This window comes from Lissotriton vulgaris, chromosome 11 (assembly GCF_964263255.1).
Source record: "Lissotriton vulgaris chromosome 11, aLisVul1.2, whole genome shotgun sequence".
In the NCBI taxonomy this organism is placed as follows: Eukaryota; Metazoa; Chordata; class Amphibia; order Caudata; family Salamandridae; genus Lissotriton; species Lissotriton vulgaris.
In genome coordinates, this window is record NC_141699.1 from 215578226 (window position 1) to 215601326 (window position 23101).

Here is a 23101-nt window from a genome sequence, read left to right on the forward strand (position 1 = left end):
GCCCGCCACACTGGCAGGCGCATCATGCATATTTAACATTGTGGCGGGCGGTGCTTCAAGCAGCACCCGCAGCAATGTTAAAAATGCCTATTTTGCATTTGCATTTACAAGCAGCAGGCAGCACGCGGAGCCTGCCGCATTGTGCATGCAAATGCTGGGTGTTACCATAGGTACCCCCCATGTGCACCACCCACCCCCTTCACCCTGGGGGCCCGCAACGGGCCCCCAAAGCAAGGACCGTATGCCTTTCCACGGTGGCAATACCGCTGGGGAAAGGCATACGACCGCAAGCATTGTAATATGGTTGGCGGTGTCTCGCAGACATCTCCACCATATGTACGCACTTTTTCCGCCGGTGGCAAAGGCGACTGGCGGAAAAGTGGCGGACGGTCTTTCCGTCCACCGCAGACCCCCCAGCCATCCTAATGTGGCGGGGGTCATTTCAGTGGTGATGGCGGGCGGATTGCCCCCGCCGGGCCGGCGGTGACTACCGCCAGCCTGGCAGGGGCAATCCGCCGCATCCTAATGGGACCCTATATGTTTGTGGTCGATATTCTGTTTGTGATCTAAATAAAGTTACCTCTTTAGTCAGAACATGTTCAGAGACTTGAATGGCTGCCCACTATTAATTAACCAGATATTTCCATTACATCATTGTTAGGTTACATGTTACTGGCATCTTGCAGGTATTACCTATTTTATTTGTGATATATATGCGGTGCTGTAAAGCAAGATAGTAATCGGCCAGCATCTCTAGTTGACATTATATATTTTTTGTTGTTTCTGTATGCAGGTAAGATGCTCCATCAATGCACGTATTCCTTAAATTAAAACATTGGAAAGTTGAGAGTTCCATTGAAGATAATGGAGTGCTCAGGGCTTCTAATGTCCGGTAGAAGCCCAGAGCCTCAACATTCCAATGTTTGTTCACAGCTGCTGCTGCGAACAAAGGCCTCAAGGAGCCCGAGGGGATTTCACTCCCCTTGGCTCAGTGAAGCCTTTGTTTTACTTATTAGAACATTCTGCCCTCTAGGAGAGGAATGTTCTAATAGCCTTGGAGCCCTTCGTAGTGGGCTCTTACGGCCATTACATGCCTGCTCCCTTTTTAAAGGGCTTCGCCTTTGTCATGGGCCTTTAACCCTGCAGCGGGCCTTTACAAGACAGTAGAGCCCACTGTGTATGGCTCCAAGGCTATATTAAAGAATCAAACAGAAACTTCAACCAGAAATCTACAGCAGCCAGAAAGCAGTTTCCAACAATTTTTACCATTTTAATGATCATTCTCCAAGGTTTCCACCACTGCTTTCTTGTCCTCCTCCATTCACTGCTGCTTGCAACATTCTTTTCTTTTCATCCAATCTTTTACCATATCTATCGTTGCAGATTAGGAGGTTGAATATATGGTCAAAGAATGATTTCAGAACCCCAAAGATTTCCGGTAACATTTCTCAAAAAAATAACTTTTACTAAATGTCCTCTCCCTGAGCAGGCATTAACAATTTATTCTGCCTCAATATCTTTAAGTTTCTACATACTAAACAGCTGTTTTCAATGGAGGGGGAATATGTTTGCTTTAACAGGTTTTGTGATGTGAATGTATTAAGTATTATGACCTTGTTGATTGCACAGTAATGAAGGGATTGGTCTACTATGTTATTTGTAAAAACGTGGATTAGTTGGTGTGGATGATAATCCACCACAAGTAAAATCGTCACTATCCTTGTTAGGTCCAGTAAAGAGTTCTGTAATTTAGGCTTGAGTTCAACCCCTGGTAGCTATGAATATATAGCAGTCAGGCTATAGTTAAGAAAAAGTATAAAGCATTTGAAGATCCAAAACAGTTACAAAGTTAAAAACACAATGCATTAAAAACCCACTCCAGTTTATAAAAACAGTGAACAGAATGACACCAAAACATCAAAAATCCAATGAGGGGAACCGGAGATATGAATTTTTGAAGTTTTAAATAAAAATAGTAACAAAAAGTGGCAGGCACCATTGCGGGCAAGTTGTCGCGCTAGAGCTGGACCAGGCTTGTCCAAGTTAAAGTGTTACCTTTGGACTTAGACATTTCCTGGAAAAAAATATTGTTGTTGACGAGTCATCAGCAGGGCAAGCTGGATCTGAGTCGAGATTCAATGATGGTGGGTTGCTGACCAGTGGTGTCGTAATGCGTTTGTCGATGAAGGCAGGAAAGCTTTAAGCGGTAAAGAATCAACGTCAATCAGCTTTGGTTCAGCATTGCTCTAGGTGAAAGCCTCTAATTTCAGACTTAGAAACTTTTCTGGAAGTCAGATTTTCTTTAGCGGGGCAGACCCGCAAGTTGGATCTAACTGCTGATTTGATATTGATAGCTTCAGCTCAACAGCGGTCCAGGTCTCCCCCCGATTCTTCAGTGGAAATCTTAGCAAAACGTTTCTTAGCCACAGCTTTTGCTTTTTGGGCAGGAGGAGTACCCTTTAAGACCAGCTAAGGTTTGCACCACTTCAGAAACAACAATTGTAGACCAAGACTCACTGTAATGAGTTTCTCCACACAGATAGTATTAAATACATCAATGTTTATTTAGAGATGATCCAGCACGTCCATCGCTATGGAGGCATAGGAGTAACTGACACTTATGGAATGCAGTGATGTAACGCGCAAGGCAGGTGCTTTGACAATTTCTTCCTTGATAACTTTAAATGTGTATTCACATACACAGCCACAGCCTTCTAAAGCATTCAGTTAGATTTACTAAATTTCTTGCCACAGAACTCACATAGCCCTAAAAAGGAGAGTAGTAGTTCCCTATTCTTAGGAGCATGAGTATCTACTATGAATTCCACCAGACAGTGCTTAGTTTTCACTCCCTGGCTAGAGAAAACATGTTCTAGGTGCTCTATTTCTCTAGTTTAAAAAATGCATTTGTCTTTCAGTGACGTAGATCCTCTGTTCTCAAGTACCTTTGACACTTTACTTGAACATATTCAGATTCTCTGTTTGAGAACACCAAGATATCATCCTGGAGCACTGCTATTTGTGGTACTCCTTTGAACATGGAGGACAATAACCTCTGAAAAACTGCTGCATCAGAAGCTACGCCAAATGCCATTCTGCAGAATTGAAAAGTTTCCATTTGGAGATACATAAGCTGTCAGATGTGAATCCATATCCAATTTGACATGATGATAAGCTACCCTTATGTCCAGCTTGGTGAACCAGCTTGAATGTCCAATGTTGGTGATCAAGTCTTCAATTCTTGGCAGTGGAAAATTGTCAACCCAGATGGCTCCATTGACACTTCTTAGATCCATGCACATCCTGAGTTTCCCAGACTTCTTTTTCACCAAAACAATGGGAGATAGCCATAAGGTTCGATAATACCCTGTTCACACATATCCCTTATCATGTCTGAGAACTCTTTACCTACGCTCCAAGGTATGTTACTAGCCTGTGTTTCACTGGTGTAATTTCTTGCCTGCCTTTGATAGTGTAAGTGATATCTGACATTTTCCTTAATTCTCTTGAAACACTTTTTCAATTTTTCGTTCCCATAAATTCTCCACATTAGGGACTGATTTGATGTTATTTTTTGCAATGATAACAGGAGTATCTGACCCAGGTCCTATGGTCATTTTAAATTCTGCTTGATGAACTAAACCCAGTGCATTGATGCTTTTGTGTGCTACATACACCTTCCCTTTGATAGACATCCCTAACGTTTCAATGGTAGCCGAGGATTAGCCTATCAGGTCCACCCTGCTACCCTCAAAGCCACTGTCAAAATATCTGGAGGCAACAAATACTTTATAGGCCAAAACTTATCACATTTCCCTTGTGCCACAATGGTGATATGAGCCCCTGTATCTACTAATGGTTTTACTGCATTTACTTCAATAAGAACATCAATATCAGGTAAATGAGAAGCTCCCTTATTATTCTCACAAAACACCCCTAAAAACAATTCCATATACTCCTCATGTCTGTCATCTTCATTATCCACACACTGCTCACTAAAGACACATTGCACAGTGCTGCCCTTGCCCCCTGTGCAAACCCTGAAGAAATGTCTTCTTTTGCCACACTTTTTACACTATTGTCAATGTGCAGGGCTATGCTTGTAAGTAGACACTTGAGGGCCTATTAGCCACCCGAGCGGTGCTGGGACCGGCCGCCAGTGATGCGGCGGTCCTGCACCGGGAATTAGGATGCCAGCACCACAGTGGCATCCCCCATCCACTACATTGTGGTGGGCGGTGCACACAGCACTGCCCGCCACAATGATGTGGCTGCACTGTGTGCATACAAATGCTGGGGAGTACCACAGGTACCCCCCCCATGTGCACCATCCACCCCCTCTATAGGCCACTGCATGCAGTAACCACATGCCTTTCCATGGTGGCAATGCCGCCATGGAAAGGCACATCACCGCATGTATTGTAATATGGATGGCGATGTCTTGCACCGCTACCAAATGCATCCCCTTTTCCGCCCAGTCAAAAAACGGCGGATGGTCTTCCCATCTGCCTGGGTCCCCACCGCCATACTAATGTGGTGGGGGAAAATGGGATGCGGACGGAGGACAATGTCGGGTGGATCACCACCGCCATGCGGGCGGTGGCGATCCGCCCGACATTCTAATAGACCCCTTGATTAGGTGAATGGCATCTGTAACAGCAGACTCTCCGTGGTTGATACACTGGTACACTGGGTTGAAATGAATGAATGAAATGGGTTTTATTAGGAGCAACTGCTGCCCTGAGGCGTCCAGGCGCTAGAGAACTAGGTAAGTAACCTCCAGTGTGATCGGCCCAGGGGTTAGCCTGATTTATTGAAAAGAAAAGTTTTGAGCTGTTTGCGGAAGGTCATCAAGTTAGGATTAGATCTTAAATGGAGAGGGAGTGAGTTCCATAACTTGGCTGCGTTGTAGGAAAATGACCGACCTCCAGCTCTGGATCTCCGGAACCGGGGAACTGCCGCCAAAAAGGCGTGGGAGGAGCGAAGCTGTTTGTTGGGCCGATGAGGGGTAATCAGAGAGTGACTGATTGTTGGGCCAAATTTCCAGTATGCTTGATGCGAGATGCACATGGACTTGAACTCAATTCTCTCCCTGATAGGGAGCCAATGCAGGGCTCTCAGCCCAGGCTTCACCGAGGTTCTGCGTGGCAGACCAAGCAATGTGCGTGCTGCACAAATCTGAATCTGCTGAAGTTTTTGCAGACAGTATTCAGGCGCCCCTAGATACAGGGCGTTACTGAAATCAAGGCGGGACTGGATTAGACCCTGCATGACTACCTGCTTGGCTTCAAAAGGTAGAAGCGGAAGGATTTTTTTCATCATCCTGATGAGACCGAGGTCAGGGATTTGTCCAACCACACCCCAAGACTTTTTATATTGTCTTTGGGTGTAGGGGGCGCGCCCAAGCTAACAGGCCATAAAAACTCCAAGGTGGAGGGAGCTGATGGACCAAGAAAAGCTCGGTTTTATCACCGTTGAGCTCGTGGCACGACTTCGTCATCCAACTCTTGACCTGTTCCAAGCAAGTTGTCAGACTGGTCTGTGGTTGGTGGCAATTCTTTTGCGCAAGAGAGACCACTAGCTGAGTATCGTCCGCATATGTAATGATCTTAATACCATAGGGACGAACGATCTCAGCCAGCGGTCTCATGTACGCATTGAATAGCGTGGGGCTCTAGGATGAGCCCTGCGGCACCCCACAGCCCAGAGGCTTGCTTGCGGAGACAGAGGCTCCTTCAAAGAATTGAAAAGTCCTGTCACTTAGAAAGGACTTGAACGAGGCCAAAGCTTCTCCTGATACTCCCACACTATAGAGACGGCGCAAAAGGATTTTGCGGTTCACCGTATCAAACGCAGCGCTCAGATCAAGGAGGATCACTGCCACTGACCCCCCTGATCCAAGATCCGCCTAGCTTCCTCTGTGACCGCCATCAAAGCAGTCTCCGTCCCATGTTTAGGACGGAAGCCCGTCTGGGTAACGTCAAGCAGATGGTTACTCTCGAGAAACCTAGTTAGGTAGATATTAATATGTTTTCGAAGATTTTGCTTTCCCAGGGGAGCAAGGAAATCGGGCGGTAGTTGAGGTTGCCGGGGTCAAGGGTGGGTTTCTGCTGGTGTGCTCGTACCATAGCATGTTTCCATGTGGGTGGTACCATACCAGTCACTATGGAAGAATTCAATAACTCCATGAGCGTGGGAAGAATGACCTGGCCGACGGAGACCAGCGTGCTCGGGGAGGGGGTGGGGTCACATGGGGAGCCAGACTTTATTTGGTGCATCAGAGGCTCAAGTGTTTCAAAATCTAATTGGGGAAAATGATCTAAAATATTTTGATGGAAGTCCTCGGCATCTGTAGCGAGATGTGATCCTTGGATGGGGGGATCTGAATCCATATCTGGAAAAGATGAGTACATTTTATTTACTTTATGAAAAAAGAATTCTGCCAAGTCATTGCATCGGGAGAGTGGGTTGTAGTTAGCGGCCAAGGGTGGTGGAAGCGTGGTCAGACTTTTTACTATTTGATACATCTCTTTGGGCTTGGATCTGGCCGACATAATTTTCTCACTGTAATAGGCCAATTGTGTTAGTTTTATTTCAGATTTATAGGCTCTAATAGCCTCCCTATAAGTAGCTTTGTCCGTGGCGGCATAGCCCAAGCGCCACTTCCTTTCCAGCCTCTTACATAGGCGCTTTTTGCCTCTGAGTTCATCCGAGTACCAGGGCGCTGTTTTCCGCTGCCTTTTTAAGCTGGTAGTACGAAAGGGAAGTATAGAGTCAAGTGATTTCATGATCCAATTGTTGTATTCATTATTATCTAAAGGGGGATCACAGGTGAGTGAAGGTCTAGAGTTTGTAAGATTGCTGTTCCACTGGTCCAGACGTAGTCTGGGCCAGTTCCACATTCTTCGCGGGGTAGGGGTAGTGAGAAGGAAATTGTGTGTGGTCCAAGTGAGTGGAATCAGAAAGTGATCAGTCCAGGGAAGACGAGTGATGGGGCCCACTTTGAGGTACGCGCAGTTGCTGAATACAGGATCTAGAAGGTGGCCTTTGACATGAGTAGGAGATAGGACAAGTTGTTCCAGCTGGACTGCGGCTAGGCTCGCCGTCATCTCTACGGCGAGGTTGTCCATGGTATTGTCAAAATGTATATTAAGGTCGCCAAGTAGCGTGAAGTTTGACGGGGAGGTAACCAGTTCGGCCACCGCAGAGGGTAAAGCTGTGTGGAATTGTTTAACTGGGCCAGGGGGGCGATAAATAAGAATGCCAGTGAAGCTATCATTAGGGGAGAATTCAATAACAAAAGACATGCTTTCGCAGTCCGCAATGGTCTCCAAGGAACAACGACACGTATATATGTCCTTATAGATGATTGCGAGCCCCCGCCTTTTCCGTGAGCGTGGTCAGTGCGGCTATCTGGTAGCCTGAAGGGCAAACTCTGGATCAGGCCTGGAGCCTTAATTTAGACATTCTTGAGCTTCAGGTATCCCCCTGTGCCTTGTCCGATCACTACTTTGTTTCTTTTTCTATTAGCCTTCCAGCTACCATATCCACACATTCAGCCGCCCCCACCATGGTTAGAAACTGGAAGCATGTAGATATTCCTTCCATTTGCTCCAATCTCACTTCCACCCTCTCTGCCTTTCCTGACCTTTCGGATTCCCAATGTTCGCCACATGTCCAAGCAGACGCTCTCTCCTCCTGGTTGACCCAGGCGAGAGACAACTTTGCCTCCCTTAAGATCTTAAAAATTAAGAGACCCCACGACTCCCAACTCTGGTTCACCAAAGACCTTAGGGACAGGAAGCTCGCTCTGCATCAACTGGAGCGCAATTGGAGGCTTCATTACTGCCCCCTCAAGAAAACCCTGACCCTGAAGGCCCTACAGGACTACAAGTTGGCCATCGTGTCGGCCACATCAACACACTTTTCGGCAAAAATACTTAGTGCCAGCTGCAAATCTAAAACTATCTTCTCCATCGTGGACGAGCTGGTCAAACCTGACTGCGTCACTGTTAAATCCCCCCCATCACAACTTCTTTGCGACTCCCTTAACAGTTATTTTATTGATAAAATTACAACAATAAAATCTAGTATCCCTGCTGCTGCCACTATGCTGCACCCTTCCATAGCCCCCCCAACCATTCCCACTATCTTGCGTTCCCCACTCTCACCAATGACACCTTTTTCTCTCTTTTAGGGAAAGTGAAGTCGGGTTCGCCTCAGGACTGTTGCCCTCCTCATATTAGCCGTGAGATTTACCACAACATCCCCACGCCCCCTCTTGCCCTTCTGAACAATTCCCTTTCCTCAGGAGTGGTTCCCCTCTCCTTCAAAACTGCGGTGGTTTCTCCCATCCTGAAAAAACCAGGATCAGATCCCGACATTCCCTCCAATTTCCGTCCAATTTCCCTTCTACCCTACCTGGGTAAAGTCTTGGAAGCTTACGTGGGTAGCTGCTTGAGTGTCTTTATTGAATCCTCTCACTTCCTTGATCCTCATCAGGCTAGCTTTAGACCTCAGCACTCCACCGAGTCTATCGCCTTGGCCGTTCATGAGGAGCTAAGAAGGGGGCGGATCAGAACATCTCCCAGGCTCTGGTGCTCCTGGAGTTGTCGGTGGCGTTCGACACGGTAGACCATTCCATCTTACTTGAACGTGTCGAACACGCCGGCATCCGGGGGCTACCATTGAAGTGGATTGATCCTTTCTTCAGGACCGTACTCAAGCAGTATCCCTCCCACCTTTCTCTTCGGTGGGAAAACACCTTACATATGGAGTCCGCAGGACTCCTCGCTTTCACCACTTCTTTTTAATCTCTACATCCGTCCTCTCATCTCGGAGCTTCAACAAAAATCTGTCACTATTTTCAACTACGCGGATGATCTCCAGATTATCTTCAGCATCGACTCCTCCCCTTCCTCTATATAGCATGTCCACTCTGTAATGAACTTCATAAGCTCCTGGATGAATTATAATGAGCTCAAACTTAACCCTGACAAAACGGAGTTAGTCCTCACTGGTCCCCACAACAACCCTTGGAACTCTCTTTTCTGGCCTCGCTCACTCGGTCCCTCCCCTCCCCTGTTGACACTGTTAGGTGTTTAGGGATCACCATTCCAAAGACCTCTCTATGAGGGCAAAAATTAAGTCTGTGGTCTCCACTTGTTTCTACCACTTGCGCCGCATACGAAAAATCAGCAGATTCCTTTCTTACGAAGCTCTTGTCCAGGTCACCTTGGCGCTGGTTATCTCCCGAACCAGGCAGCCAGGTTGGCCTACGGACTGCCTTAATCCACCCATACTGAGCCCCTGTTAAAGAGCCTTCATTGGCTCCCAGTGGCTCTGCGCAGCCTTTTCAAACTCGGCTGCCTGATTCATAAAGCTCTCTCCTCTCAGGGACCCTCTTTCATTTCTTCTCTTTTGCACCGATATGCTCCTCAGCACGACCTCCGCTCTTCCACTCACAATCTCCTCACCCCCCGCCCCTTTAGGCGGAAAAAACATGGAGGTTTGCGGCTCTCCACACAGGCCCCTCTTTTTTGGAACTCCCTTCCCCCTTCACTGTTGCTTCTTCCTTCCCATGCTCACTTCAGAAAATCCCTGAAAACCTGGCTCTTCTCGTTAGCATACAACTAAGTTCTTCAGATCAGTTCCAGACAGCTCTCCCACCCCAGTGCCAAGATACCGTGGGTGAACGTGCGCTTGACAAATATCATTTATCATATCATATCATATCAGCCTGGTGTAAGGGCTTGCACCAGGTCAGGCTCAGAGTTTTGAGTCAACCATGTTTCAGTCAAGAAGACTGCGTCAGGCATATATTCATCCAACAGCAATGACATTTCCAGGCTATGTTTGGGCAAGGACCTGCAGTTTAAAAGAAACATTTGATAATCCAGCGATTCATCCTTGCTCGGCGGGGTAACGAGCTCTATATAACAGTAAGGGCAGAAATAGGGGACGTCCAGGGGGTGGAAGGAGTGACAGCAGCTTGTTGTTACAGGGGTCCGTAGTTTATAAAGAGACCCTATGCTGTAGTGCTTCACTCAAATCCCTACTTTTGTTATGGTCTGGCATTGCCATTGGTTTGCCCTCTACAGCCCCTGACATGTCACTTTGCTGAATGATTCCTCTAAGAACTTTGCGTCTTCATACGATCCTTCTATACTCTTTGCTATATCTATAGCTTTGTACAAAGATTAATTCCTTCAAGTAAGGAGCCGCTCCTGTATTTTCTTTGAACTACACCATACCACTAACTGTGTCCCTGATCAACTCTGAGGTAAAACCATCCAACTCACATTTGACTGCGAGGACTTTCAGTGCAGTAACAAAGGGATCTATGCTCTTGGAAGGCTTTTGTACTTGTGTAAAAAACGTACATTTATGTACTACTAAATAATTTGCATTTAAAAGTATTTATCCAATTGAGCCGCAGCCATATCAAACTCATCAAGTTCTTCCTCATCCGTAGGTTCATACTCAGGTAGATGATCAAAAACACTTTGTCCTTCCACCCCAAATAGTAATACATGAAACTTTTTTTTCTTTCTGGTTTAAATTTGTGTGCATCAATCGTGGCTCACCTGGATGTTGCAAAAATGGTGCAAGTGGAGGTACATCTGCATGATTCACTTATAAATATTTAAAAATAACACTCAAAATAGTATAAAGCACACTACCACAATGATATTTAAATGACAGCTTTCTTAATCATACAAAAAACGTGCAAATCGCTGCAACATGTAGACATAGGATTTGCACTAAACAATAGAGTGCCAATCCCTGATGAAAATATGCTGGATTAGAAGTTGTACCAAGTGTTAACGTGCACATTGCAGAAAGAAAAATATATATGTTGATACTGATTTTGCACCGAATAACAGTGTGCAAATCGCTGACTTGAATATTTGCACATCCACTTGCTCTTAAGAAAATTCACTGAAAGATACTGCACAAAACAATGGTGTTCCCCAAATGAAAATCGCAACCAGTTTTCCTTTTGCAGTGATTCCTTTCTTCTTTTTAAGTTTCCTTTAGTCCCAAACAGTTTGGGACGAAGCTGAAGTGCACTGAGGCTGGACCCTACGACAAACATGTTTGACAGAGGAGTCACAAGGGGCGAGTTGCTAGGATTAGAATAACAGAATGCAGTGATGTGGCATCATCACATTCCATGATTTGTCATCACTCAGCCCTTATACATCACCACATTCACTCCCACAGAATCCACATGCAGGCTCCGTACAGGTCAAGTTTTAACTAATCAGCTGGGTTTTTTCAGGAAAGTGGTCTTATTGCAACTTTTGTGTCCCCGCAGCTTAAATGGAGGTCAGTCAACTGACTCTTGGAATCCACTTCTGTGCCATTGGTACAAGAGGGAGCAAGTCCAGGCCCTAGGAATCTCCTCACAAGTCACAACAGCGGGTGCAGTCCTTCTTCTGTTTTCCACCGGTCCAGAAGTGCTCTGAAGAGGACAATGGGAGAGCCACATGTTTTTCGAGTGCCAGCCTGTGGATGGGGGGAACCAACCAGGGGTGACCCTACCCACTTTTGCAGCACTCCCTGCGTGTTTTACTGTAAACTTTTCCACAGTGCCTTAGATGTGTGGCTAGGAAAATGAACAAACCGACCCCCGTGGTCACTCAAGACGGTTCTGGGAGGTGCCTGGCTGGCTAGCAAGATAAAGAGGGGTTAAGGTCCAGCTGTTAGCTACATCTGCCAGTGACAGGTAGACATCCTTTGATGTTAATTACGTTCATGGGCACAGCCCAGATGACCATCCACTCAGCTTAGGGAGCAACTTTACACTTAATGAAGGAGCCATTCAGCTCACAGATGCTGAAGATTGGGGGAAAGGCACAAATTTTCTCAGGCAGGAAAATGACAACTTTCTAACTTGCTCACTTTGCCACTGGATTCAAGCAAGCCGGGCTGAAGACGGCTGGAATGTCAGAAACCGGTCCTTGGAAGCTTGTTTCCGGTCCAGGGAAGACATGGCTTGGCAGTTCGGGCTGGACTGTTCCCATGAGGCACAGGGTCAGACTGATTTGCATATAGCCATGTCTGAACTGGGGTGGCACAGTGGGCTAAAGAACGGTGATGGATTAAACCCAGATCTTTTGACTGGGTGTGAGTGTTTGATTGATTCAGATGCTCCGTCCATCACCACCCCCTTTTGTACAACTTTCTAAAAGGGTCATTTTCAAAATGATAATATAAAATCTGACTTGACCATTAAGTTGGATTTTAAACTACTGTCAGTGTTAATATGAGCCATTCAATAATTCTTTTAGCTACTCTCAAACAAAAAACAAAACATTGACATTATAAACTATTATTTTGTAACACAGTACTTCTCTGTAGGATACCTAGGTTTGCCACAGTGGAAAAAAAGACTTCAGAAGTTTTCCACTGCCAGGACATATCCATGTCTTAATTGTTAAATACCTTGCACCCTGCCTAATAGTCATTTAGGTCCGAACTTAGGAGTGTGTTATAAGTATTAAAAAGGAAGGTTTAGGCGTGGTAAAAGGTTAATTTTAATTTTAAAACTGCAAACCCAATGTGCAGGGGCCATCACTTTAGTGGTCGCACAATATGTGCTTCAGTCCACTAGTGGCATTTAACCTAGAAACCTTGAGTACACTTGGGTCCATATACTAGGGACTTATAGAACCATTAAATGTGCCAATCAGGAGTACAGCCAAATCTGACATGTTTTAGGAGTCAGAGCACATGCACTGGGGTCTGGTTATCAGAATCTTGTTGCACAGAGCCACAAAAGAGCAGCATCAGTCCAAACAAGCATTTGCAAAGCACTAGGTCTCGCATTTACACAAATGTAAGCTATTGGCATTGTAAATGACAATGTATTTTACTTATGTTTTAAACACCAAAACATAAATAAAAGGCATTGTCATTTACAATGCCAAGAGCTCAAACTCGCGTAAATGTGCGACCTATTGCCAATGGTGTTATAATGTCCCAGCTTCTGATAATAATCACTGCGAATATGTAAGTCATTACTTTTAACTTGCATTACATACAGTGTAAAATGAGGCGCCACCAAATACGCAATACAATAGTTTCAAGATTACAAGCAGCCTTTACATTTGCACATTAATGAGTCGCACACAGTTATATTCCTTTCAGGCACCAGGCACCCTGGTAAACCTTACCATACAGGTTTAGTTGTCTTCCCCTCCCTCCAAAGAACAGGATATTCCCTCCCTTCCATGAGTACTCCCGGCTTTAAAATTACTATTCTTAATATTTTTTGTTTATAGGGTAATATAGCGCAAACTCAACAGTATCAGAGCCTGAGCACCAGTGCATTACAGACGGTCTCATTTATTTTTAGGTGCGGGGAGATTAGTGATTTGCCCAATATAACAGTTAAGCCTCCAATCAGACTCAAACCCGGTTCTCCGGTTTCAAAGTCAGACGCTCTAGCCGTAAGCAAGAGATTCAGGACGGTCATCTTGTAACAAAGAACAGGGTAGCTTTTTTTTTTTAAATTAAAAATTATGGGCATGTGGTGCTCCACATATCCCGCCCACTTTGAAGTGTGCTCGAACCTAGAGATAGAAAGGGCTTTGCAGGGGCACAAAGTGGTATGTCAGTGGCAAAATCTGCTACCATCATCTACCTAATTGACGTCCACGAAATCATGCCATTCTGCTGAAAATGTCCCTTTGCCTTTGAAGCTTAATGTGCTTCTTGCCTTCCATAGCTTTAATAAAGTCAAATGATTAAATATATAAATCATACGACGTGGATGCACTAATCCACTCCTTAGCGCTTGTTATATTTGCATAATGTAATCACATACTACTTATTAAATGATCCTGGGATACTGTCCGGGATCCTTTTAGATCCCTGTGGTGAACTGAGTGTTGCTCTCTGCAGCAATCTGGTGCTTGGTAACTGCATGAGAAACTTCATCAAAAACCGAAACTGTTCTCCCCTAACCATCAAGCCTGAGGATTCCACAAAGAAAGCAGCAGATGTCACTATATTCTTTGATGAAAAGATCAAAGCACTGGTGAATCAGGTCGCCCACCCCACCACCATTGAGGAGCCGAAATCCTTAGTCACCTTCCAGAACTTTGACATCATCTCGGAAGATGACCTCCCCAAATGCATCATCGAAACCAAACCCTGCAACCATTCTTCTGACCCCATCCCTAGCGTCATCGCCATCTATTTCTACACCCATACTCTCTCTTACTGGACCAGACTAGTTAATCTCTTCTCAGTCAAGGCTCCCTCCCTGTTGTCCTCAAATCAGGACAGGTTACCCCTCTTCTAAAAAAAAACCTCTGCTGATGCGAGCGACGTCAACAACTTCTGCCCTATCACCAACCTCCCTTTTCTTTCAAAAATCAAAGAAAAATGTGTTGAGAAGCAACTTTCCATACATATTATGGACAATAATCTCCTTGAAGTTTTCCAGTCTGGCTTCATCCAAAATTGCAGCACTGAAACAGCCCTGCTACAAGTGATTGATGATGCACTGCATACACTCGACTCTGGGGAATAGTGTCTTCTGATTCGTCTAGACCTCTCTGCAGCCTTTGACACTGTTAATCATAGCACCATCCTCAAAACTCTTCAACAGAGAATGGGATTGGATGACAGAGTGCTTAAATGGTTTGCCTCTTTCCTCTCGGACAGATCCCAAATGATCAAGATAGCGAACAGTCTTTCATCTCCATTGGCTGTAGGCCAAGGTGTCCCTCAAGGTTCTATCCTGGCACCCACTTTGTTTAATCTCTACCTGGAACAATTAGGGAACCTCCTTAGCAAATCTGGGATCCATTACCATCTTTTTTGCGGATGACACTCAAATCTACCTCAAGGTGTCTTCCGCACACGATCTCTCACTACTCAACTCTACTCTCAACTCTACTCACAACTGGATGTTAGCTCACCAACTCATTCTAAATCCCTCCAAAACCGAATTCCTCCTCCTTTCCACCTCTTTCTCACCTCCTCCTGTTCAATCTTGGATGGATCAGCTGAACTTACTCAATAACAAACCCATCATTGTTGACAGCGCTAAGTCCCTAGGTGTCATTCTTGACAAAAGACTCAAACTAATCTCCCATATCAACTCTATTGCTAAGAACGCACGTTACCAGTTGCGCCTTCTGTTGGGAGATCCGTTGGTCCTTCCTGGTGAAAGACTTAAAAGCCTTGGTACAATCTCTGGTTCTCTCAAGACTGGATTATTGCAATTCTCTTCTGACGGGCCTACCCAAATCCCACCTCTCTCCTCTCAAATCCATCCTTCATTCAGCAGCTTGCTTCATTTCAGGGTCTAAACGAAGCGACCACGTCTCTCCTATCCTGTCCTCTCTTCGATGGCTTCCAATTGAGGCAAGATCTATTTACAAAACTGCCTGCATCACACACAAAGCCTTACACAAGTCCTCCCCTCGTTACCTGGCGAATAAATTTAAATTGTCCGGAGGCTCTCGACCTTCTCGCAATGTCGAAAAGCTTCTGCTTGAGCCCCCGTCAAAATGGAAAGATCAATGGCGCAATCCTTCTCAGACAATGAGGTGAGAATCTGGAACTCGCTTCCCCCATTGCTCCGTGCCACCTCCTCTACCCGGATCTTCAAAGCCAACCTCAAATCTCTTCTTTTCCAAAGACACTTTCAGAACTAATACTTTCATTCTCAAGCCCCTCGAGGAAATTTTTATTATTTTTACTGTACATTCCGCACCCTTGCGTGCTGTGTTGGATTTTGTGTTTGTGTACCCTTTATTTTAAGTCTCCTGTTTATCTTTGTAATGTTCTATTATGTAACACTTTTCTCTTGCAACGTAACTGGCTCTATTGTACAGCGCTCTGGCACCTTTGGATAATGTCCGCACTTTATTAAAATGCACTAAATAAATAAATAAAACAGGTTGTGTTTACGAAGGCAAAAATGAGGCAAATTGTCTTCGAAAGCGAGCACGGCAGCCCCTGCCACTCCCCCGTCGCCAGTTCCTGGAGAGGTGCATTTCAGCTCCTCGAGGCACACCCGGCTATTTTAGAATTTTTTAAATTTTGCTGGCATGCAATACAACGGAATGTAATATAGCTATCACATACTGTGAAATATCGGGTGGAACTGGGATATGCAGGGTTTTTTTTAAAGTGAACAGCACTATGGTTTTGCTGCCGGCTCCAGGGTGCACCCTGTCTGTGACGCTTGTGTCCTAACTCTGGCGTCCTTTTGAACTGTTTTGTGCTGTGGCTCCATGAGGTGGATGCTGTACAGCCACAAGCATTGAGTTAGGCGGCTGCGCGCAGCAAAAGGAAAGACGTGCAGCTGCCATTGATAAAGAAAATGTTTGACACAAAAAAGAATATAATCACCTGATATATTCAGAGTCGGTGCCAGTCAATGCACCAAAAATGGAGACTTCATATAGAGAGTGCATTGTTCCTAAGTGCCAAGAGGACTTGTACGTGTAACCCAGACATTCACTCCGTGGCTACACGGCGTTCTAACTCCTGTCGTGTAATTGAGATGGAAAGGAAGTACTATTTAACCTGGAAATCGTATGTCACTTTGTGATGTCCTTGGCTACTGTTCAAACATAGGTGCCATCTTGAGTGGGTGATGTTCTTATTGTGACTAGATTACCGATGCAGTAATGCTCCTTCAATATATCTGCACCCAACTACCACGACCCCCGTATCATATAAACTTGCAACAAATCTGTTTTTAACGCTCCTACGAGTTTGAAGTGATTCTTCTCATCATTTGAAGCCTCGATATATATTGATTAGTCTCCATGCTCTAGTCCCGCTCCACCATGTTAACACCATATCCGTATTCAGAACACAGTCTCAGTTTAAACATATGTAGGTTATGAGTGATGCAAAGTGATTAAACCACTAAACAATCAATAGTGTTGCATTGCGTCCCAGTTATAATAGTACATTATATACATCATCCATAAAAATAGTAATGTGCTGCGAATGTGCCAAGTACGTACGTATGCTCAATTATCATATATACATGTCAATCCTATTATTATTGTGGGAGAGATCTGACCAAAATAGTCGTTGTTCATATATATATATAATAATCATTTACATTAAGGAGTAATCCCATCATCATTATGCAAGCAAAGAAAAGCATGGTGTTCCCATTATAACTGTCCAAATTCAATTGTTCACATGTATATCTCCTACTGATGGTACCCTCAGAAGCAGAGTACAAATCGTGCCTGTAATAAGATGCGTTCAATATTCAAATTATTATCTCGGGGAGTGAGATTGTGAGTATGTCATTCCATGTACATGTGTGCAATTCTATGTGTCATATGTGATGGGGAAAATGAAGGGATCAGAAATGGTCTTGTTCCTATTGTATGTGTAATTGTAACAGGGAAAGGAATGGATCAGTACAAAAACAGTCTTGTTCCTAGGGTCCAATTTCAATATTGTAGTTCATGGTCCGTGTTTAGGCCATGTTCAACTGCACCCAAATGCATTATCCATAATTCTTCTCTGTTGCCACCATAGGGGGGCAGGCTGTTTATTGTCTAGCCCAAAAGATCAGAACGTCTTATGCGTACCCTGCATATGGCACTCTGTCATATGTGTCGCTATTAGATATCTCTGATCCTGACAATTAACTGCCCTAATATGTATTCTATTCGCTTTTTGAGTGCTCTGATAGTGCTGCCCACACACATTATTTTGCATAGGTATTCCAAAATGTAAATTACCTATTTTGTGTTGCAGTTGATGTTATATCTGATGTCATAAATGTTGCCATACGCACCTGCAAATTGCTTTTGTTTATCCGCTGCCCAACTGCATACCATACAATTGCCACATTTGTAAAACAGTTCAAAAGTTGACTCAACCAGTTATCTGTCATATTCGGTCTCAGGTAGCTAAGACTCAATTGTGCTCTCTGTGTCCTTCCCCTCCTGAATGTTAGGCTGCGTTTTGCTGTCATGTAGTCATGTAGTGACTTATCCGATCGTAATATGTGCCAACGTTTGTTTATGCTTTTTCTGAGTACCTTCGATACCCCATTGTAATCCATGACACATCTTAATGGCCCTGTGTCTCTATTCTTAGGACTTTTGTCACGTAATATGTCAGATCATTTAATATTCTGAATTTTTCGTTCAGTCGTCCTTATAGTCTATAAGTCAAACCCCCATTGCCTTAAATCGGATTTTCATATCTGCCACACATGTAGTGAAATCCTTGTCAGGGCTGCAGTTTCTTCTTGCCCTGACTAATTCTCCATATGGGATAGCTTTTATCTGGTGACTGGGGTGTGCACTACTCACATGTAGCAGTGCATTTCACACCGTCGATGCAATCTGCATGTGAATTTAATTCCCATGTTGTTGTTGTTCAGATGCTCACAGAAGGCAATGAATTGGGTCATCGTGCCTGACCAGATCATAAAACAGTCATCTATATATCTTCCCCAATATATAATGGAGTCACACCAATCTTTCCCTCTGGGTCCCCAGATCCACTCATCCTTCAGCCATGCCATGAAGAGATTTGCGTAGGATTGTGAGAATCTGGATCCCATGGAAACTCCCAGTTTTTGTCTGTACCAATCTCTTCCAAATAAGAATACATTTTTGGAGAAGATCACGTCAACCATTGCCATCAACATTTCCGTATGTTCCCCTTGTATTGCTGGTCTCCTGTTCAAATAGCATCTGATTGCTTGCATCCCAAGATCTACATTGATGCTCATGTATAATGCTGTCACGCCTAGTGTGGTCAGAATCATCCCCTCCTCCCATGTTACATCTATGAGGAGACTAAGGATATGTTTCGTATCTTTGATGTAAGAGGGAAGATTATGTACTAGTGACTGGAGGAAGAGATCAACATATTGAGATATTTTCTCGGTAGGTCCCCCTATACCAGAAATAATCGGTCTACCAGGTGGGAATGGTATGTTTTTGTGTACCTTTGGTAAGGTATATATGCAGGGAAATCGGGGTCTCGCCACTTTCAGGTATAGAAATTCATGATTATCAATCAGACACTTGTCATACCAAATTTTCAAATGTGAATTGATTTTGTCTATCAATTATCCCATATGGTTGCCTCTAAGTTTCTCATAGCATGTTGAATCAGAAAAGTTACGCCAATAATTCTTGATTATAATCATTCGAATTCATGACCACTATGTTGCCTTCCTTGTCGGCTTCCCTGATGGTGATAGCCCCAAACTTTTTTTCAATTCCATCAATGCAAGTCATTCTCCTTTAAACAGATTATCATCATGTGTCCCTCCGTGTGTAAGTTGTCTAGTACTATACCTATCCAGGTCATCTAAGACTAGTTTAAGGAACACATCAACGTTATTCCTACTGGGTAAGACCGGGGTCCATTTCGATTTGTTTTTCAAGCCACTTGTAATGGTCAAGTCGTGTTAATATGTAAGGTCACAAGAAGGCGTTCCATATCTTTGGGGTCATGTTCTAGATCTGTGATTGATAACAGTAACTATGTATCACGTTCATCTTGGATGGTTAAAATATCAGACAGGCACTCAGAAGACTTGTCAATCAATGCTTTATTCTTAATAGGGTTCAAGGTAAAGAATGTCTTGAGTTTCAATTTCCTTACAAATTTGAACAAGTCCACCTTTGACTTACAGATGTCCCCCTGCTCCCTAGGGCAGAAACTCATCCCTTTACGTAATACAGTTATCATATAATTTGTGAGGTTTTTATTTGACAGGTTTATCACTTCCAAATCCCTGTTCTGAGTTCCCTCTAATTCCTCTTGTCCCAGGATCTTAGTTTCATTCCTCTCCTTTCTTCCTCTAGTCTGTCCTTTCTTCCCCCTTCGGATCTGTTTGTACCTTCCTTGCGCTTCACTTGTCCTCTGTGCCATCTTTTTATCCGGCGCACCGCCCTTAAAAACAGTCATGTGACATATTCCGGAACGCAGAGTCTGATCTTGTCTCAGCGTCATGTTCGCTAGTAGGTGTGGTATTGAGAGATGTTGAACTCGAGCTCGCAGAGGCTCCCCCTGTGTCATTTTCACACATTCCCTGTATTCGGTAGTGATCATGTGACCATATTTCCTAATAAATGTAAAAATTTTACCCTATTTGTAGTCAATTTAATTCCTTTTTAATTTGCATGCTTTCCTTAGATTTATAGCATCCTGATGTTTCTGAATAATCTCACTTAGAATTGTATAGTTCTTTTCTGTAGCTTCTTTGAGGTTCAAGTCCCTAATCTCAGATTCCACCATTGAGATTTCTGTTTGTAGACTTTTAACCTTGCGTTCAGCATTTTCTATTAGGATTCCCATTAATTTCATGGAGTTAGATGTCAATTCCTTCGCTCATATCATGTGAAGATCATCATCGAAATCGTCGTATGTGGGCAGAATTTGTGGCCTAAGTCCCCTCGAGATTCTATCTAGCTTTAAATACTGTTTCAGTGTGATGCCATTCCACCACTTGGAGCTCTCATTTTTTTTGAGCCTCTCTAATCTGATGAATATTTCCCTCAAGCCTTCTCTCTATTGTTGGTTCCCACTACTTAATGTTGTGAATACTGTATCCCCCTTTGCCAGGTTGCTGAATGGTTATCCAGCTATTCTGTCTCGATCCATGATGCCTAGAATATTTATATGTTAGTCCCCGTTGGTGCTGCCTGACCCGGTTTAAAGTCAAATGATACACACCATGGGTGATAGATTCCTGAGTCTCTAGGAGGCACTCTCAATTATCGGTATATCAGTTTCCACTAATATCTATAATAGTGGTGCTCAAAGGAAGGAGGAATCACTCCACCTCCTGAATTGAAATCCAAGAGATATCTCTAAGTACCAAAAAGCGATTCCCAAGCACACTCTTTCAATTCAATAATGTACACAATATGCAATATCTTGGACTACCTTTGTCTTTTGTTTTTCATTTTATTTTGTTTCTTGGTGCCCAGCCAACACGTGTATCGTCGTATCGGGTATTTCCCATGACTTGCTCAGGGCTACAATACAATGAAAAGGGTATAATGGATTTTGCAGTGTGTGAGCCCACATGCCACACGCTAGAATATGTGATAAGAAGTGGAAACCAAACAAAGTTAACCCATAATTGGAGGTGTCCTGATCGAAAGTGCCATCATTATTTTACATATTTACATCTCAGAAGTACAATATGGTGACTTGAGACAGAGTTCAAAAAAGCTATAACATTTGCAAAAAACAGAAAGTTGAGCGTTTCTTTGCTATATTGTATTGTAATGAATTAAGTATGCTTAAATAGCAAGTTGTGGGTTTGTAGTGTGGCTTATGTGAGAGTGCTGTGGCTATGTATGTGATGACCACAGCTGTGCTTTTATTATGCCATATGCTTCTGAGCCTCAACAGGTAGTGGTTGCGGGAAATATTTGGGGTGAGCGTTCACATGAGCTTTAACTGTTGAAATGTAATGAAGTTGTGCCCAGGAACGATTAATGGCAATAGGAATAGAACAATGCCTCAAACCTTTTTCAAATTTCAGAGTGTTTATTTAGGGCATAGCTATTTTGACAAATTAGTTCAGTATTGTTGAGCATTGCTTAGAAAAGCTGCTTGGCTTATGAAAAAAACTGTGCTCCAAATTTTTATGTAATGACTGATTAGATCAGTAAATATTATCTGGTCATCATTTAACAAGAAATATCTTTGATCGAAGCCAGGATTGTGATGAAGGGGGTGCTTTTTTGTGGATGCAGGAGGGCGTGCACGAATTTCTTGAATGACCAAGAGAGAGGAATGGTGGAAATTGCAATATAATGTTTGTGTTGTGAGTTTATTAGCGGCTGGGATGTGACATGTATTCATTTTAATGCTTATAAGTTCTTACCTTTAAATATAGGGCAAATTCGCTTCCAAATTGGTATTGCCCCCATTCTGTGAAATTGTCCCAGAGCCAGCTCCATGTAAAAGAGAGGGACACCTCCAAATACAGCCATCAATGTGTAAGGAATCAGAAAAGCGCCTATAGAAACAAGAAACCATACAAAATAGAATCAAATTGTGGGTTTAATTTCATAGTCCTAAACACATCAGATTGAAAATGTCCTAATTCACCTAGGATCTGGACTGAGATTTTGATGTTTTTAGCCTATGCGTGTCTCCATTCAAAATTATGCCAAAGTATTACACTGCTTTAGTCCAATTTGGCTAGATTGGTTGGTGCTGGGCAAATACTTTACCAAACGTTTGCTTAACACTTAGGAAATAATATGGGAAGTTTTGGAATGTAGATTGAATACAAAGGTATGGGCCGTTGGGTTCTGCAGCACCTGCACGTAACATGCCATGTGGTACCCTGGAACTACCATATGATGTTGCTGTTACTGGCACAGTTTTGGCACAACAAAGAAAGAATCCATAAAAAAATCTTCTCTAAAATTGGTCTCTGTGATGGTTTCCCGTCCGGGCCGGATGACACGGACCCCTCCAACATGGTGGACGACGGGCCCAAGCCAGAAGTGGACTGAGCGGCCTAGTCGTTTATTCTGGAAATCCCAGGCCGGTAACAGCGAGTCCTGGGGGAGGTGCTATAAACGCGCTGTGGGTGCTGAGCAAGCCATCAGAGGAGGTACAGGAGAGAAATACAGAGAGCAACGCGGACCGAGAAGGTAAGGATGGAAGCCCTGGACTCAAGACCACGGAAGAGGAGGAAGACCTACGGAAGCGGGACCTGCCCCAAACGGAGGAGAAGACCAAGAAGGATAACTGCTCTAGGAGCAGTGCCACCAAGTCCTGTACCCCAGCAGGAGAAGCGGAGGCTGCGACTCCCCTCCCCGCGGCCCAGGAGGGCCGTGGGTTCAGGCAAGTGCCGGGCTCCTTTTTGTTTCGGGGTTTGTGGGAGGGAATACGGGGCACAGCACATTAGCACACTTATACCTTCCCTCACTTAGGCACCCCACAGTTAGGATTCGGTGGTGGCAGCACAAATCCCTATCATTCTTAATAACCCCAAGGAAGAGACCTGACACTTCTTCTGTTTTTGTTTCCTTCCGGTTCCCTATCTGAGGAGACGGACACCCGCACACCAGTAGCTGACCAGACCTGGAACAACCCCATGGCT

The 23101-nt window shown here is 44.1% G+C and overlaps 1 protein-coding gene across 1 annotated transcript in view; it reads right to left on the reverse strand.

The window, feature by feature from the left end:
- Positions 1-23101, reverse strand: part of LOC147679544 (sodium-dependent serotonin transporter-like) — an 842014-nt gene that overhangs the window by 673133 nt on the left and 145780 nt on the right. The window contains exon 2 of the mRNA XM_086943132.1: positions 21869-22003. Coding sequence (XP_086799258.1) covers positions 21869-22003 — 135 coding nt within the window. The remainder of the gene's footprint in view (positions 1-21868; positions 22004-23101) is intronic.